General features: G+C 36.8%; 1 protein-coding gene across 1 annotated transcript in view; it reads right to left on the reverse strand.

Annotated features, from left to right (window-relative positions):
- Positions 1 to 20020, reverse strand: part of MAN1A1 (mannosidase alpha class 1A member 1) — a 150576-nt gene that overhangs the window by 85603 nt on the left and 44953 nt on the right. Inside the window, exons 3-4 of the mRNA XM_054061625.1 lie at positions 16586 to 16701; positions 5369 to 5449 (exon numbers count right to left, since the gene is read on the reverse strand). Of these exons, the coding sequence (XP_053917600.1) occupies positions 5369 to 5449; positions 16586 to 16701 (197 nt within the window). The remainder of the gene's footprint in view (positions 1 to 5368; positions 5450 to 16585; positions 16702 to 20020) is intronic.

Here is a 20020-nt window from a genome sequence, read left to right on the forward strand (position 1 = left end):
CTAGATGACCTCTTGAGGTCCCTTCTCAAGGGAACGTATCCAGAGTTCTATAAAACACAGAAGTTAAAAAAAAAATCATAAATTGATAAAAATGAAACAAATCACCAATATAATTTCAAAGCTCTAAAGGAACTAAAACATGACACCACTGAAGTACTGATGTATCACTTAAAGTGGCAGCAGATGGATAGTAGGTGGTGAACAGGACCAAAGTCTGAAAACAGGGCTGCAGAAAACTACAGGCAATTACAGTCTTCTAGTTTCTACCAATCGGGGAATTCTACTGCTAGACTGTGAAGATGCTTAAGGAGGGGTTAAGTGGCATTCAGACAGAAGTGATCAAGCTGATACAGAATGCCTGGAGTTTCAAACAGCATTAGAAATCAAGCTTCCAAGACATAAAAAGAAAAGTCCTCTTGCTAATTAGTGTCAAGTTAAGTGAAAGGAAGTGGAAGATAAAACATGAGGTCAATTCTCACACTGATGAGATAAGATCCCCAAGGCATTTATACTGGAACTTACATTCCTAATTTGCAGAAATAGGACAAGGCCTTAGCATAGGTGACAAACAATCCTCCTACTATTGAAGATTGCAAATGATGAATTATATATATTTTTAAATTTATGGAATTTAAATATTCTTTATGAAGGGAGACCTACAAGAGAGGGAGAGACAGACAAAAATAGTTACAGCTAAATTCTGGAGAATATCTTAGCACTACATGGAGTCAGAAATGTTTCATGGTCAGCCTGGCAAAGTCAGCTCTAGATCAATATCATCCGCATCATTATTTCATGTCCACTCCTCATTAATAAGACAGCACTACCATCACTGATAGATGATTGTTTTAAATGGGCAATGATTAGTCAAGCAAGAGACCTAGATCTTCAAGAGAGGTTGAGTAACTCCTGTTCTAAATGCACATATTAACTAAATAAGTGATATGTCATCACTTTTTCCCTCTTTTTACTTCTAATTAACAGTTGGTAGAGACTAACAGATGAAACTCAGAAAGTCCAACATTTATCACCATGAAGAACAGTTTGTTGTGGGTTTGGTTTTTTTTAATTCCTTCATCCTGATCAGGATAAATTTGTTTCTTGTAACAGGCTATACTGCCAGAGTGAAAAAAACCTCAAAACCACACAATACTGTAACACTTCTGCTTCATCCCATGGAAAGAAATGGTAACATGAACATAATTAGCAACTTGATTTTGTCTTTCTCCAGTGAAGATAATGATCTTTAGTCCTAGAAAAGAGAAGGTTATATTATGCAGGAAGAACAGTTGCTGAATCCAAAATATTTTAATTCTGGGGAGGGGGGGAAACCCTACTCCATTCAAAAAAAGGAAAAGCTTCAAAGGAATCTGGAACTTACCAGCTGGATCTGAAATTCACATAATCCTCATTTATTTCAGAGCTTTTTTGGATTTACTTTTTTGCTGCTCATACAAACAGCAATTATTAAAAACTCCTTCTATTTCTGTCTATATAATGTATTCCCTGACTGTGGAACCAACCTTCAAGTAAAACAGTCCCCTTATCACACAGCTTCAGCAAGAACCAGCTATAAGTAAAGTATAAGAACCAGCTATCGGTAAACCAGAAGAACTAGTCAGATCAGTCTTTAGGCTTGTATATTCTCTACAAGCATCACCATATATTTATTTTAACTTTCAGCACCAGTGTGACAGCTATTCCCAACACTGAATATTACAGTGCTTAGAAATAATGCTTGTCATTTCCATGAATTCCATGACAGGTCTTAGCTGCTGCTAGAGGACACAGTGTTGTCCTCGTCCTAAACTTGAAAAATTGTCTCCTTATATGAATGACTACATTTGGAAATGTGCTTTAAGCAAAAGGAAAAAAATAATTTGGGTCTGCAGAACAGGGCATCTTGTTGCATACAACACTTTTAATCCTTGGTATACCAGAATTTTACAGCAGACTAGTTAAGTACCACAAAGCATTTGTAAAACAAATCTCTCCCTTACTAGACTTATTTTCCAGTACAAAACCAAAAAATGTCACATACCAAGTTGCCTAGAAGAGGAATCATGTCTACCAATAAATTCAGGTTTAATTTAAACGAAACTATCAAGCAAGTTTGCTAATAAATCTGTCCTCTTCTCATGGTTTACATTTACCATATTACAGGCTCCCCTAGATGCTTTCATACAAATAAACAAAAAAACCAAATCAATACTAGGACTACTTTAAAAGAGCCACGTTTGTTTTTAATAATCTCCTTTAGCCACTAACTCATGGAAAAATACCAGGGAAGCATTCACATGTAATATTACTAGGGTGACTTCAAAGAAAAAAAGGAACAGTCCTTAAAAAGTTACTTACCTTAAAATCCAATTTTCTGGTACTTGTAGATGTTTTGCAAATGAAGTTTTATATTTGACTGGAATTCTTTCTAGCTTGAGTTTAAATAGGAATCATAAAATGAAAAAAAAGTGACTTAAAGTGTATGACACTGGTCTAGCACCTCTAGGCATTGCATATTAATTCTAGTAAGGCAGAAATTCTAGGAAGTTTAAAATAATACATTTCATAGCTCTATTTGCAAGGAAGCACCACACAGAGTTATCAAAAGGCAAAGCATTCAATGTGTTAATTTTAGGAATTATTCATATTGGTGCCTTTAACTAAATGAAACATTATGTGAGCTGGAGGTTTTAGGAACTACTCAGTACGATAGGATACTCTTTAATCATGATTAGTTAGACTTACAAATTATTATGGGACATACAATATGTTGCAGCTTTAGATCATTACCCATGGAAATTTAATTCAGAAGTACAAACAATAATTATTTCTGTCACTCTTTTTACTGAAACGTAGCTTTCTTTGATTAGGATATTGATAAGTGTGTACAGCAAATATAAGATTTTAAACTAATTAATCTGATAAAGAATAAAATGAGCTTTTAACAGAGAAAGTTTAACCCTCAAAAAGCCTGCATACAGGTTGTTCCACCCCCTTAGGAACATCCATTAACAAAATGGACTGAAGGATGATTAAAGGTGTATTTTCTCTGGTGGCAGCCAGCCTCTGGGGATCTCAGTCCTTTCCACACCTGTCAGCAGCACCAGTGAAGGACAGACCCACGCAACCTGGGAAACATCACACTGCTGCACGGCTGCTCTGTCCTCAGAGTGGCTGCATACCACTCCTCCCATAGGCAGCAGCTGGCTATTCCTTCATCCTGTCTTGGATTTAGGAAACAAATTGGAAAGTTTCCCCAAATCTGATACAGGCACAGATTCCTGAATTGCACTCTCTAAGTCACTAGGCCAACCGTGAGTTTAGAACACCGCTCTATCTCAGATAGCAAATGTCTACCAAACAGTATAAAAACCAGTGGCAAGCATGGTCTGTGTCCTTCCCAGCCTGCAGGAGCTCAGGACCCTCCTTAATCATACAAGGCATCTTTGTGTTTAGGAGTCCATTTTCCTTTCATTATTGAGTCCATCCATTTTAGAGTGGACACTGGCATCCGGTATCACCACTATTTCACTGCAGAGAGTTCCCCTTAATTATTTACCGAGTGAAACACTTTAACTTTGTTCTAAAGACTTCCTTATTTCATTTGTACAACAGAGTGTTATTAAATGCCAGCGTTGCTATCTATCTAGTCCAAGAGATGGTGGTAAAACTGCCTTTCTAAAGGTGAAGGAAGGGTTAAGAAGGAACGACTAGATGTTATTTATGAGAAACTACTGGTATATGCACTGATTGAAAGTCTGACTGCACAGTAACAGACACAAGATACAAACCATCAACATATATATGAAATCAACAGCACTGATGACAAATGGTTCAGGCATTTCTTGGCAGACAACTGCCACTTAATGTAAAAGCTCACGTACAGTCCTCTACCAGCTCCTCGTCTGCCAAGAAGCATCCTCTGCTTCTGTCAGAACCAGTTAATTATATTGTAGCAATAGGTTATTCTGGAAAGGTTCACTCCTGATTGTGAGAAGTAGATCTGCATTGAAAGATGCAACTATTTAATCACAGAATGAAGAGCTTTCAACTCTAGATGTCCTTTGATATGCTTATTTCTGGTTGCTCAGTTACTGTAGGAGGACAAGCAACTTCCTTCTACAGTCAGAGATGAAATATTAAGTAAAGCAATATTTAGTAAAGATGAAGAAGCCAGCTACTAAGCAACTCTCAATTATTCTCATTACTATTAAGTGTGAATTTGCAATGGGTCTGAGCACACTCTGTTCCCCAGAAAAACTGTAAGATGGTTAAAATATGAAAAACTGAATACATTGGAACATTAATGTTTCTTTAATACCACCTACCCCCTACACTCCAGACAAGACCACAGGAAATAAATATGTAAGTCTACTGCAGATGTAAGAATTTCAGAGGAATATTGCCTCCTTATAACTGCTTTGTCAGGTACATGACCTAATAGTAAGTACCTGCTAAGATAGATTTAACATAATAAATTTCAACAAAAAAATCCCCTCACACCATAGAGTTTCACTTAACTTAAAGTGACAAGTTCAAAATGGAACTTTACTCAGTTTTGGGAAAATTTATGCATGAAAGAAAATGATGCATCTTTTGGGTTTTCTGAAATTTCTATGAGTAATTGCTTTGGATTTAAAGAAACCCAGTGATAAATTCAACTTACGGTTAAAGTTAATCCCACAACAAAATACTACTGTAATCCAGAGATAGTAACAAGAATTTAAACTAGTAAGATTAAAAACTTTTCAATTGGTAAGCTAAAAATTTAAAATATTGCAGTACGTGTGGACTTCATATAGCCTTCTCTAAATATATTACAGGAATAATTGCATTAGTCAAAGCTCTCAGATGAAATTGCTTCTTCATCCTCTCCAGAAACCATGACAGAAAATAGAGATTAATGGGATATTAATGCTTTAGACATGCACATGCATAGGTTTACCAGTTATCCTTTTGTTCTTAAGACGTCTTCCTTTAATAGTCAGCTGCCGAAAGGCCAACAGAAGTGCAGTTTATAGGAGTTACAGAGTATGCTCCAAAACAATTTGTCATGTAGGTACATGACACACCAAATCTACCACTACCACTGCATAGGAATTCCATGATACACATTCCAACACTAAGCCCGGTAAGAAAGTGATGGGTATAATTTCAGCTCAGGGGGGAAAAAAATAATTTAAAACTTTAGGACTTAGGCAAAGCAACAGCAGTAGAAGCAAGAAAGCCCATCGGACAGATCACTGTTGTACAAGTAATTTTCAAATTTCTAAACAAGTTTAATTCTGATAAATGAAACTACTAAACTAAAAGCTTACTACTTATCTAGACAAAAATATATATCACAAACCACGTTGTACAGTCTTACCTCTTCTCCTGAAAGATAATAGGCTGAAAGTAGTCCACCAACAAAACGGATGTTCACTTCAAATACCGAAATTTCAGTGTTCTGTTGAAATAAACAAATAGCTTTATTCCCCGATACTTTTCTGTATGGTTTAGCTTGTTTGGTTTTGTTCTTTTTTTATATACACACAGGTATTAAGGTACAACAGCTGTAAATAGTAAAAAAACCTCACAAAACATGCTCTCAGATCCTAAGTCCTGCACTACTTCACCTCACATCACCATTTCCCAGACACCTGCACTTGATAAGAATGTCATAACAAGAATTCTTCTGCCTCAAGTCGAAATGCAGGCTATTGTAAAATGAGAGGTAACATTAGAATGAGTAATTTATGTGACAAAATGTAATTTTGGTATGTATTCAATAGGAAGCAGATGCTCTCTCACTATTACAGAGATAGCCCTTCCCAAGCTGGCCTGGTCCTTACCTATGATAGAGACTAGGTTTGTTGTACTGAGCAGTATAGATACAGCCACTATCTATTTCAAAACTCAAAGCAAATTCTTCTCTGCGTTTTAAAATTCAAACCTAAATGAAGAATCTGAGTCTTATGATCACTATTTTCTCTTGTTCTTTACCAAGACAATTTCAATTTTACTCCATCACACATTTCTCATTCAGCTAGTTTTTTACTTCTCTGGTTTAAATGTCCAGATGTCAGTTTATATAGGAGGGAAAAAGATGCTCCCTGGTTTTGATGGATTTTGATTTCTAGTAAACTGCCTTTGCAGAAGAAAACAGCACTAGGTTACTTATTAGAAATACTACTTCATACTTTCCAGTTCACAAGGCACTCTGATTAAGCAAAGCTATATAGACACATTGCAGAAAGTTGTTGTTTCATCAGCTGTAAAGGTACAGATCAGAAAACTCTCACAGACTTGCTACAATCCTTGTCCACCTACCCTCCCTCAGGCATTTAGATTTCTCCTCTGACATCTAGTCTGCACTTCCCTTCTAAAAATTTAGGATAAAATTTAATTCCCAGAACTGCTCTTATTAACATATAATTCTTATAGCATATATGTGCATGCCTTTAGTTTTTGATAGACACAAGCACAATTCAAAGGGGCAGTCAAAGTAAAGCCATCACACACACCTGCCTATTGAAAACTCACACCTGGCATCACATGTTAAGACTGCAAACTGAAAAAGTTTTCTTGCTGTCTTGTACTGTTCAGAACATTATGTTTTCCCTAGTTTATTTTAGGTGTATGAAAACTGCAATTTCTTGTCACTCACTGCCCTCCCAATACTGGTCTACTCTTATTCTTTCTGAAAGAAACTACAAAGGAAAAAGGGAAAAGAAAAAAAAAAAAAGGCTTAATTTCTGTTCCCAAAATTAATCAGATATTTCTGCTTTCAAGTGTTCCATCATTGTCTCACTGAATCCAGCAAGAAAGTTAACTGGAAGCAGGTGTTCTTTAAAAGAAATGCAGAGAAATGGCACTAGATATTATACTATGGTATACAGTTAACCTAGGGAGAAGGATATAAAAACATTTAAATCCTCTAGAAATCTAAACTAACTAGACACTACAGCTGTTCACCTGCTAAGTGGGCTACCTATGTAAGAACTATATAATAATTAAAGAAGTCTAACTTAACTAAATCCAATGCATAAAACAACTTGTAGAGAACTGATCTGGCTTAAGAAAGGTTGATCTGATCTGACTAAATAAAGGACGATTAAAGGAGTGCTAGTGGCAGCTTCTCTTCCCTGGAACTTGAGCTAGTAGCATTTCACTTGAGAACCTTCTTCAGAATTTCAGGTTCTTTCCATTTCGGTCATGGGTTTCAGCACATGCCAAGAACTTTTCTTTTATGTGGGAAAGATTGAAACTGTAAAGAGGTAGGTATTAGATAAGGAAATGAGTTAATCAGATATACCAGACACCTATGTTTCCTGTAAGGATTAAATTAAATAATTGATTCTGAATTTCTTGAATTGCGTGATGTATGAGCCAAATGTTTTGTCTCCAGAACCTTACATTTTGCCCTTCTGCATTTAATATGGCCATTTAACTCACAATCCACTGGTAGCTTCCAAGGGAAGGCCCTTTAAGATAAAACTCAGTACGTATGCACTGACATCTGCTTCTGGAATTCAGTTACAGACAAAAAGAAGACTTTAAAGAAAAAGGAATAAAGGTTTTACTATTGAACCACAAAGATTACAGACTAAGCTGTAATCTTAAATGTTTGCTGAAGTGGTCATCTCTCAGGACTTTTCTTGAAGCCATTGTTTTAATGTTATCAGATTTCTAATACTTCACTTGCATGCATTTCTGAACATTTGTTTGAAAGCCTTGTCTCTTACTAAAAGCTTTATATAAGTCATTGAAGCAGATACAATTAATGAAATGGACAGACATTTCATTACTGGCAGATTTGAAAGCTCTATGCTTAACACACAGTTATTTTTAAATTCATTATACCAGGCTGGTAGTACACTCTGAAAGCATAGGAATTATAGCAATTTGCAAAACAGTTAAAGCAGTTTTATAATTTGATATCAAAGAAACATTCATCTTTACATGGAAAGATCATGTGAAGTAGTTGTCTATTAAGGAAAGTGAACTTGTCCTAAGAGTAGCAGATTTCTCCTACACCAACTTTACCCTTCTTTCTGGTTTGACTTTCAAGTTTTTTTCTATTATACATTTAAGATGCCACACTCTGATCATCACCCACATACAGTTTGTACAAATAAGTCTGTATATTTCTACTCCACAGTCAAATCCTAAGTAAGCAATGTTATTTTTTTATCTTGCTTTCAGATCCAGCTGTGCACAAATAACTTACAAATCATTTAACAATACCAAAACACATAGGAAAGGCTTTTTATCAGCACTTACAAAAGTTTCTAGCTCATCAGCTGAAGGGACCAGAACAATTTGAATTTAATTTTTATTTCAAGCTTAGCCTTTTCTTTCCGACCATCACTGTATCATTACATAGTAGGTCTAAGAAGCAGTTGGATTAATCCCATTATACTTAATGGAACTTCTGTATGGAGAAGTGACTAGACATGCTCATCTTAAAATGACTATGATGTTCCTTTTGTAAGATCCCAAGTATGTAAGGTGACTCTGACTAACAGGATAGATGTAATCCCTAATCGCAGTCTTTTCATTAGTACTCCTATTAGACTGCATGGTCACGTGTGACAATATCCAAAACATCAATGCTGCTACAAATCTGTGCTATGCTCTTACTGTTTCAATGCAATATCTTCTTGCTTTGGCTACTATTTCGGATTCTGAAAATATGTAGGTACACAGTAAAGTGATATTTTTATTGGGAACAAGCTATTTTTGTTTTACTTCCAGGGCTTTTATGTTAATTTAAGTATATGAGTAATTCAGTCTTTCATCTTACATTTGATCAAGATTTATCATCCACTATTTGATCTTCTGGTAAGTGAATCATAAACAGGCTAGTCCCAGTACCATATGAAATCCACAGAAATTGTGACTGCTGTTCACTGTACTTAGAGAAATAGCAACTCAAAAGCAACATATGTATCCACTATCACAGAATCATAGAATGTCCTGAGTTGGAAGGGAATCACAAGGATCATCAAGTCCAACTCCTACCCCTGCATAGGACAGCCCCAACATTCACTATATGCATCCAAGAGTGTTGTCCAAATGCTTCTCGAATAGTGTCAGGCTTGGTGCTGTGACTACTCGCCTTGAGAGCCTGTTCCAGTGCCCCGCCATCCTCTGAGTGAAGAACCTTTTCCTAGTATCCAGCCTAAACCTCCTCTGGCAAATCTTCCTGCCGTTCCCTTGGGTCCTATCACTGGTCTCTGGAGAGAAGAGATCAGCACCTGCTTCTCCTCCTCCCCTTGTGAGGAAGCTGTAGACTGCAATGAGGTCCCCCCTCTGCCTCCTGTTCTCCAGGCTGAACAGACCAAGTGACTTTAGCCACACCCCATACATTTTCCCCACTAAACCCTTCACCAACTTTGTGGCCCTCCTCAGGACACTCTCCAGTACCTTCCTATCCTTTTTATACTGTGGCACCCAAAACTGCACACAGTAATCAAAGTGGGGCCACACCAATGCAGAGCGGAGTAGGACAATCTCCTCCCTCGACTGGCTAGCAATGCCATGCTTGATGCATCCCAGGACATGGTTGGACTTCCTGGCTGCCACGGCACGCTGTTGGCTCATGTCCAACTTGCCATCGACTAGAATCCCCAGATCCCTTTCTGCAAGGCTGCTCTAACAGGTGCAAAACCAGGCACTTGTCCTTGTTAAACTTCATGTGGTTGGTGATTGCCCAGCTCTCCAATTTGTCCAGATCCCTCTGCCCTCAAGAGTCTCAACAGTTTTGAGTCATAGGCAAACTTAGTTATTAAACTTCAAGTCCTGCATCCAGGTCATTTATGAAGACATTAAAGACTACCAGTCCTAAGACAGATCCCTGTAGAATCTTGCCAGTGACCGGTCGCCAGCCCAATGTAACCCAATTTACTATGACCCTTTGAGCCTGACCCATCAGCCAACTGCTCACCCATTGCGTTATGTGTTTATCCACCTCTATACTGGAGATTTTGTTCAAGAGGATACTGTAAGAGACTGTATTGAAGGCTTTACCGAAATCCAGAAAGATTACATCAAGTGGCTTCCCTTGGTCAACTAAGTGGGTGACCTTGTCATAGAAAATAATTTTAAGTTTGTTAAGCTGGGCCTTTCCCTTATGAACCCGTGCTATCTGGGACTAATGACTGTGTTGTCTTGTTAGGTGTTGTTCAAAAGCTCGCAGAATAGGGGTGGATAGGACAGATCACTCAAAACTGTCCAGAGTATCCCACCAGGCCAAGTCCAAGCTAAACTGCAACAGTATTTTATTTGCAAACCTATAACAGGGCTGATCTGATCTCAGCTGCACCTTACGCCACTTCATTTCCCTCACTTTTCCATAAACCAGAGGATTAAGTCTACAACTGTTAAACTGCTGAAGCTGCAAGCAGCTGTGGTTGAATTTAGTGTTGAAAACCAAAACTACCGTCAGCTGGGCTCTCATGAAGCCCTTCTCCTATTGGACTCCTACAGCTTCCCAAACATCAATATTTACATCTTTCAGGATCATCTCCTTAACACATCTCTTTCTTTAAAGTCCTCCTCTCCACGAATTTGTAGACCAAGGCCAGAACAATTTCTGTCTAATTTGTAGAACCAAGGCCAGTGCAATTTCTGTCTATGTTTCCTCATGGGAAGTTGTCATCACTTATAAACACAACATCTGAAATATAACCCCATTTTATTTATCTAGCATCATCTTCCACCTGGCACTCATCAGCACTGGTGCTTGCTCCATCCTTCATAATTCACTGGCAGAAAATACTGTGTGCTCTTTATGTGGATGAACATATTCAAAACAACCAAATCACCTTAATTAATATTTGATAAAGAGCTTGTTCTCTTAGTTTTTATAAATATCCAAATAAGGCCACAAATCCTACTAAATAATTTGTTTCACTTGTTTTTATTGATTCTTTCCAAAACTTTCTTTCCATCAGTTCTCCTGTTCTTGCCTCATCAATACTGTAATAAAACTTAAGTCACCCCTCATGCGCATTTCCATCTATTGTTCCAATATACAAGGTATACAGTGACTCTCCACCATGTCCACATACCACACCGTACCATTGCAAAGAGCCCATATCCTACAGGTTCATAAGCTATGCAAGATAACGTCAGAGATCTCACACTGAACGATGCTGCATAACATATGTAATTCTAGAACAAAAAATTAACACAAAGGGCCTCCACTTTAAGTGGTATGACAGAGATTTGCGCTTATTACTAGTCAATAATGATAGCGCGCTGTTGAAGCACAAAAGTTGGAAACAACAACAAATCATAGCATTTTCAAGCTGCCCAGAAAGTATGATACAGGCAAAAAGAGTACTACAATAGCTGACTTTAAGATACTGCAATCAAAAAATGCTTTAATTAATTGCTGTTGTGGGGAAAAAAGTTTCATTCATATTCCACAAACAAAATTTAGTAGCAGCTTGCTAAAGCACTCAGTTCCCATAGGCAAGGGAAACAATTTTAGCAGCCTTTTTATTGCAAATGTCAAAGCCTGGTTATTGCATAACATGCTATTTAGCCTTGCTGAAGTCCCCACACGGCAAGCGGTAAAATATTATAACAGGCACAAAAATAAAGTGTTACTAAAGGCATTAACGAACTCTAGCAGCAAAAGAACTGCACTTAATAGTAAATTTGCAGGATCTCCTTTTTGCCCATCAAAATAACTTCTTATTCATAATCAAAACAAAATCAAGTCACTTCAAAGTCTGGCATTTAAAGTGCACTCACAACTTCTGTGGCAAACAAGTAAACAAATAGTCCCACAAACTGAAGAACCATTTTCAACTGCTGGCTTTCTTAAGCATTCTCATAGACCCCTTACACATTTACTTGAAGTCCATTTATTCACACCTCTCACATATCTTTTTTTTTTTTTTTTTAAATAGGAAAGGTATCCTGTTGCAAATTGCTATATTAAGAAACTTTCTGATTTTCTCACTTAATGATAAAAAAATACCAGGAATAAAGCACCAAAAAAAGCATTTGCCTCCAAGCCATAACATTAGATTATGGACTGTTAAATATAATGACAAGTCAATAATAATAAATACAGTTTGAGAGTAGTAGGATTTATATTTGTAAATGCAGAAGTTTGAAATAACCAATCTGGATTCTAAAAGTCTTTCCTGTTACTGACTACCACACCACAGATAAATTTGAGCCAAAGATAGATGCTGGAAGCATCAATAATTAGATCCAAATAATATTTGCTATTCTAGGATCTTGGAAAAGGGGTATGACAATCAGAACATGGCAGTAGAGATTAACATAGTTTCAAGTTTCTACCCTTTTTCCACTCTTTTCTAGTTCCTAAAATAGTAGATATATTGCAGGCGAACTTTTACATTGCATGAAGCTGCACATAAAGCTTCTTTAAAAGATATTCAAGTTTGCAAAACTAAGTACAAAAACAAAGACTGGAACTTGTAAGTAAGCTTTCAAACCTCAGGGTGTCTTGTAAAATCAGATACAGTGACTGATAGACCTCTGTAAACAGCTTTGCTTCAGAGTACTGGCAGGACACAAGACTGAATATATCTTTGCCATCTTACTCCCTTCTCTTAAAGCAGTTCCTAAACTTATTTAGCACCTATCTTTGAGAGCAAGTAATAAAACACTCCTCATACTTTCCCCACAAAACATCAACTCTTCCCTAGGTTGATCCATCCCGTGCAGTTGACAAGGGAAGGTATCTATGATAAGATGAATAATGCACAATGAGTCAGTGCTTGCACAAAATGTCAACTAAAGTCAACTAGATTATATCCATATAGATAGAGCTATTGCACAGAGTGCTGCCACTTTCATCCAACCAAGCAATCATAACTTCCTGTCATCCACCATTCTGACCAAAATTAGACAGGGATCAGGAAACAAAACAATATCCACTAATAACCAACAGGAAGGTTATTTTAGTTTGAATACATATACATCTTTGAGAAATGTTCTGGTAGAAGAAATCATTTTCCTCTTCTCCCAACAAATGCATGGCTTCCTGCTCCCTATCTTATTCACATTCTGGTCCTGCCTGACTACACCCACATCAGCTGTCTGATCAGTATGTCAGGGCATGAATTCAAGTGCTGTCCCACATACCATATAATCGTTAGCACCTTCTGGTCTGGTTTGGCCTCCAGTTGTTTCAATCAATATCCAGGCATGCTTTAGGGCACAATATCGACCAAGGACCTTTCCCAGTATGCAGTATGCGCAAGACTGCCATTGCTAGGGGAAGGAGTTTAGTGGGGCTGAAGAAGAGGGGGATGGATCAGTTATTCTCTCATCCTAAAGAAGTTGGAGTGTGTCTGGGTGTAGAAGCAAAGCACCATCAACTTCAGTACTGAACAACTCCCAACCCTTCACGCTGCTGCGCCAAAAGGCTCAGCTCCTGCACCACTACTACCTGACTCCTGACCCCTTCATGTGTCCCATTAAGATCCCTCTTATAATCTCTCTTCCATACAATGAATCCATACTTCTGAAGTATGGATTCATTGTGGTTCACTCATTGCGCTGCGCAGACTGATAGCTTTTTTCTCCCCAGCATGACATAGAAGTTGGGTGGTGGTACAAAAACTGTTTCAGAAAGCTATGAATGCTCTGTGTGTGTGTGCAGATCCTAAAGCAGAGAACGAAAAAAATAAAAACAGAGTAGCACGCAGCAGTGCGTAGTTGTAGCTAGGAAACAGCCAAGCTCCCCAGTGATCCTGTGAAAAACTGGCTCCTTTTTCCTCCGTTGTAACGTGTTGATATACAACCCAGACCAGGACAGCCCTGGGCAGGGCCATGCACAAACACTATGAAAAGGGTATGCAGGCAGCAGTATGTGTGGGGAGCTCAGACCAAATCCTTAAAGGAGCAAAGACATACCCCCGTGGAGATGAAGTGATTTATAGGAAAACAGAGCACACATCCATGAAGCAAACCCCTTGGATTTAGCCACTGCTGTCAACTTTTTTCCAAAAGTATGAGAATGTCTAAATCTTTTAAAATATTGACAGAATCAGAAAATGCAACTTAATTCCTGAAGGATTACTCAGTTTGGCTGAAACTTCAGCAAGGTATCAAATACAAGGAATTTCAGCAGTTACGAGAGAAAAAAACTCCAAGCATTGCAATGTGGATATCTCAGTTATAAAATCACAGGGCTACCAGCTGCAAGTATGATAAAAAATAGGTTGTGTTATACTCCAAAAGGAGAAGCTTCTAAACATGTCCACTCACAAACTTACCAAAATTCACACGTTTGCAAAGAAAGGTGGCACTTATCTAGAATTTTCCTTCAAAATCAAACCATGTTTGCTTCCTTCAGAAAGGTAAACAAGAGTAACCCTGACAACTACCGCATAGAATTGAGGGACGGAAATCTATAACGTGAAAAGTTGATGCTATTTCTGATTAAGTCATTTTTTTATTCCACAAATCCTCTTATGTGGATAAAGTAGTGGCATCTGATGTATTACAAACTCCTAGAAAGGAAAACTTGGTTTATCAAGCTGTATTTACGTAGAATATAATGAGAAAAGATTCTGCCACAGAATACAGTCACACCTATTTTTGTAAAAAACATCTTAAAGAAAATTTAATATTTAAAGATCATAGTTCTAAGATTAAATGGAGAGAAAAAATAATTCTCTTTATACAAAGGCCAAACATGCTTCCACAAAAGCAGTCGCTGTCTAGGAAATGACCAGAAACATCAAACATTTTTTTCTACTCACAAGAAATAACAGTTAAGGATATATCAGTGTGTCAGTTTCTAACAACAAAATCACTTCCATGGGAGAAAGATTTCTAAAATAGGAGCAAGTAAGAGTATACAAAACATGCAGAAAATGTCAAGTAATGCCTGATACATGACAAATCCTTAAATACAAAAGAGAGGGCCCCTGCTGTTCTTTCTGTTAAGTAATTACCAACTTCAAACTGTAAGGTACAAATGCAAAGCAGCATTTGAAACTAAAACTTATATTTAAAGTGGAAAACTAAATAAGAGTACAAGTTGAGTAGCTTTAAACAATTGAGATATTAAACAAACTGACGTCAATCATTAAACCTGGTGATGTGGTTATTTATTTTCATTTCCTCATTCCACTTTGGGAAAATTCATCTACTCCTTACTAGTGCAAATGCGAAATTCATTTCTACATGACTACAAAGTATTACAAAAAAAATTTTGTGAGATGTCAAACTCAAGGCAGCTATTTACAGGCTAATCAGGCACAAGATACTGTTCCTGATGCACATTAATATTATCTTTAAAGTAGTTTTGGTAAATCTGCTGGACTGCTGCATTGACCAACTGATGCAATATAAAGTTTCACAACATTTTGAAAGACTTCATAGCTTTTAAGCATTACAGAGGAAAAAAAAGCGCTACATAAATATAAAAAAGTACATAAATTAACAAGAGGAGCTGAAACTGTAGACAATACCATTTAGAAGTTTCCAGCACAAAGCACAGTTTATGTAAGCTCATAGATTTTAGTCTTATTAATGTAAATCACACTACAGCACTTTAGGATGTTCCTCAAAGTGGAGCTCAGCTCTTCCTTTAAGGTGGACTTTGCTATTTTCTATAATGTTTTCTTCTTACGTTGTTAAACATCTTAAAAATGTTAAGCTAATAAGACAGGAATTTAATATTACAAAAGTTCCTCTAGAAAAAATATCTTATGCACGAGATAAAGTTAGCATGTCATTCAGACATCTGACACTACTCAGAAACACGGTTTAATAACCTGTATTTACAGGATTAATGCAAACATAAATGCACACTAAATTACTGCTTATATGAATTATATAATATCCAATCTTATTAACTCCTCCTTCTTTAAAAGATAATGCATACTCTGGCCCACAAAAGAAAAAAAAAAAAAAAGACCCAAACCAGGGCTTCTCAATTTAATTTAAGATTTACAGAGTTTTTGCCTGTTGAGGGCCTTTCTAGATTGAAAACTTTAATGAACTTTGCTCTCACTGTGTATTTATCAGCCAACAGGAAGATTTGTACATGTAGTTGTCATCACAACTCAGTGCCTCATAAGACTAAAGCAGCTCAGTTTGTGCCAACAGTTCAGTCTAACTCATGAGATGCAACTTTACTAGAATACGCAAAGAAACTTAAATGGTACGTATGGCATGTAGCTTTCTTTAAATGCAAGTCTAATTTGTGGAAGATTTCACAAAGTGAAAAGGTAAAGTGTTCATGTAACTAAAAACTTAATGCTTGAAGTGTCTCAATTCTTCTACCCAAAAGGACTGAAAAGCTTGGTGTTTACTTTACAATGCTAAATACTCTATTCTTTTTTTCCTTCCTTGCTCCCTTCCTCCCTTCCTTCCTTTCTTCCAGCTCTTTGCCTCCTTCTTATCAACCTAAATCTCTTAGATTTAAAAACTTGGTATAAACAGAGCAGTAAGTTTATTATATTTCTACTTCTTGCCTTGGTTCATCTATCAATGATCTAAATTCTGTAGCCTTGCATTATTAGAACCCAGTCCTTAATTGGGCCCTGAAGACTAAACAGAGTATTAAATGTTAATTTAATTAAGCGACACTACTTACCACATTGAAATCTAAGTTTTTTTCAACCCACTCCTTGGCTTCCTTGAACTCCTCTTTCATTTCCATGATGTATAGTGTATCAAGGGCATCCACTATTGTTGCTCCTTGTATGTTACCTGAAATACACGAAGAGCAAATGATTCACTTTCCAACTGAAGGCTTTTCAGTTATATGTAATTAATTTAAATTAATTCTCACTTCAAAACCCAGTTTCAATTAATGCAATTCAAAAGCGGGCACATACGCATTCAAGTCAACAACTAATAATTTATAGTCTTAACTTTGATTCCCATGCCACAACATAGCATCATTATATTTATGTATTTCTTCCACTAATGAAGATTTGAAAAATGTTTCTGATGCACTGCATTTTCAGCTATGATTTTGCATTTTTAAACACCAGTGGAACAGTTCGCTGCAAAATGTAATTCATAGAAGACAATAAATCTCAATAAAAGCAGAAATGACTACTTACAGTTTCGAGAGAAGAAAATCAGCTACTTTTTTGGCTTTGTACTCAATCATATACATACATAAAGCTTTAAGAAGCTGATAGGTAGTGATCACATTTCAGTTAAGCAAGCCCTTTAAGAAGTACACTCTCCGAAAAAAAAAAAAAAAATTCTGATACTATGCATCACCATGTAATCTGCATAAGATAGCATTGGGGGAGCAAAGGCAAACTTGCACACATATGAATTTCTCAGCTCAGGATAGGCGGACAGACATTGGTTTTCAGAGCAATTTCTGGTTGTTTGCAAAGTAGCATCCTTCTGCCTCTGTTATGGAGATGGATAAGAGTCAGTTCACCAGCCTTCACCTAGATGAAATATCATCAGTATGTTCACTTTGGCATGGATTAAGTGTTCAAGATCCTGTACCGAAAGGTTAATGTGGAGGGTCAGGGAGAAAATAAAGCCACTCAAATGACTTTCCCATGCTTCCTTCAAACTCACAATGACCTTTTAAACACTGCTTTTGTTTAAAAGGAGTTTGAATTCTAATTTACTTAATAGTGTCAAAAATTTAATCTTGGCCACTTTACTCCATTTTGTATTTATGAATTTGACTCTAGCAATCTTTATTATGAATGTAAACTACTGCTAAGCTATTCTTTAGAGAAGACCCTAGACATAGACATAAACATTTAGAATTGCAGAATAAGTTAGGTTGCAAGGAACAGAGGAAATCATTAGGTCCAATCTCTCTCTCCCCCAGCAGGGCTAATGACTGGGGTGGATAGTAGACTATTCATTTACGCATAGATTGTACTGGGGGAATAAGACAGCTTTACAGAACTTAATTATCATCTTGACTCTGAAATACTGGACAAAAAAGTAAACTTAGTTTTATAGACTTGATCGAGTATCAGAATTGAATTATTCATGTGTAAATAGGAAATCCACTAGTTCAGTCAATGCTTGTGTTCACTACCATCAAGGTTTTCTGCTTCCTCATGATACAGACAAGTGATCAGAGATCTCCACACAGCAGGGTTGACATAACTTTCTTAAGTTAAGCATCCAGTAGAAAATAATTTTCCATCTGTATAACCTTAAAAAAAATAATACTTGAGACCTGATTACCTGATACATTTAAGAGGACAACATGCTCTCTGTTTTAGCTGGTGCTACTTGCTTATACCATCCTCTTTTGGAATATTCCTTTTTTCCTACTCTGAGGGAAATTATATATTTTTCCCTAGACATTCCATTAATAAAATTGCAGCTTATTTTGGTAAGAAGGATATCACATCTTCCCAGAGCTTATTTGGAGCTTGTCTGCCCTCTCACATTACAGAAAAAGCACTCCTTTAAACTTGGCTAAGTAACTTGTATTTTTCTGGAGCTCATGAGAAAGTGAAAGCAATTGTGGAAAACTGCTGGAGGACGCGCACAAGAATGCTACTGCCAAGGATCTGGAGATGTTTAGTGACTCCATACAACAAAAGCAGCTCCTGGTGAACTTTTACAACTGAGCTCTACTTCAGGAAAAATCATGTATAACCTGACTTTGTCAAATGGATTGTGACAGGCTCACTGTGCAATGACATTTTTCATGATAATCCTCTTGCAATACCACCTCTAAAGAGCCGAGCTTTCAATTTTAAGAATTAGTACTTGAACTGCAACTCACTACTGAGTCAGAAGTACAAGGAGAATTCAATCTTAATGAGAAATCACCCTTGAAGTCACCTGCTTCCTATGAATTTTTGTTTTCTGAATCTGACCTATATGGCCTGTTCTAGAGTATGACCTCACCCTTCAGGCAGACAGAAGAACATGGGAGAATCTTAAGTAGATCTTACTTTATTTGAAACAAATTCTGCTACTAATCTGAAAGGTCCAGAAAACAGAATAACACAACCAATGTGACAAATAGTTACATTTGTCTTGAACAGTTATATTTCAAAATCCTTGGTAAAAGTACACAGAACGCATTTTTATAGTGTCAGTTTTGAGGCCAGAATTATGACTTGTGAACAACTACAGTTTACATTAAGTTAACCAACAGGATAATTCAAACTTAAGAGTGTTAAGGAAGTTGTGTAGCTGAACAGCTTATTTATAACTACGCAGACAAAGAAGGTGGGGATGGGCTGTGGAAATGGGGAGAAGAAAAAAAAAAGGAATACGAAGCAAGTTAAATGAATATTTCTTACTACAGAATAAGACCAAATATTTTACAAGCCTAAATATGCTATGTTTCTCAAAGCATACTACATAAACTGTTAAATACAGTTATCATTCATGCTAACTTCTAGACAACGTTCCCAAGAAACTACACAGCAGGCGGTTTACAAGAGGCAAAGATTATTGCTAGGCAATAATACTACACACTCGTACGATACTGAGTATCTGAACAGGAAGACTGTTTCATCATATACCTATGGTACTGTTATAAATTTTATTAGTGATCGTTGGGTTATAAAAAGTGCCAGTGAAGTTGCAGTCACCATGGTAGAGTTTCATAGTTGCCCTTGGCAGAAGAAAGATACTTGGAGCAAATTCATACACCTCAGGTAATTACGGATATATTTTGCAGACAATACAAAAAATTGTATACTCAGGGTAGAGAAAATGGACTTGAAATTGATAAAACAGAACTAATTTTGATGATAAAAAAGATATAAACAGATGTACAAGCCTACCAAAGTGAAATTTTAGACTGTACCACAACCTCCACACCAAGTGCCCATATATGCTCCATTTCACTTCCTTTGTTAAATCTCCTTCTGTTTTTCTCTCTCCTTCTTACCAACAGCATCATTTATTTCACGTATGTGATTAATACAGAACACATGTAACAACCTACAATTTATTTAACTGAAGAGAAAGCAAAAGAAATAAGTCAACATGAAACTTCAAACGGACCATCAAGCAGCATCTATAAAGCACCCTTTTCAGTTTAACACTTGAATTCTTTAGCAATGAT

Source organism: Cuculus canorus, chromosome 3 (genome assembly GCF_017976375.1).
Source record: "Cuculus canorus isolate bCucCan1 chromosome 3, bCucCan1.pri, whole genome shotgun sequence".
Taxonomy (NCBI): domain Eukaryota; kingdom Metazoa; phylum Chordata; class Aves; order Cuculiformes; family Cuculidae; genus Cuculus; species Cuculus canorus.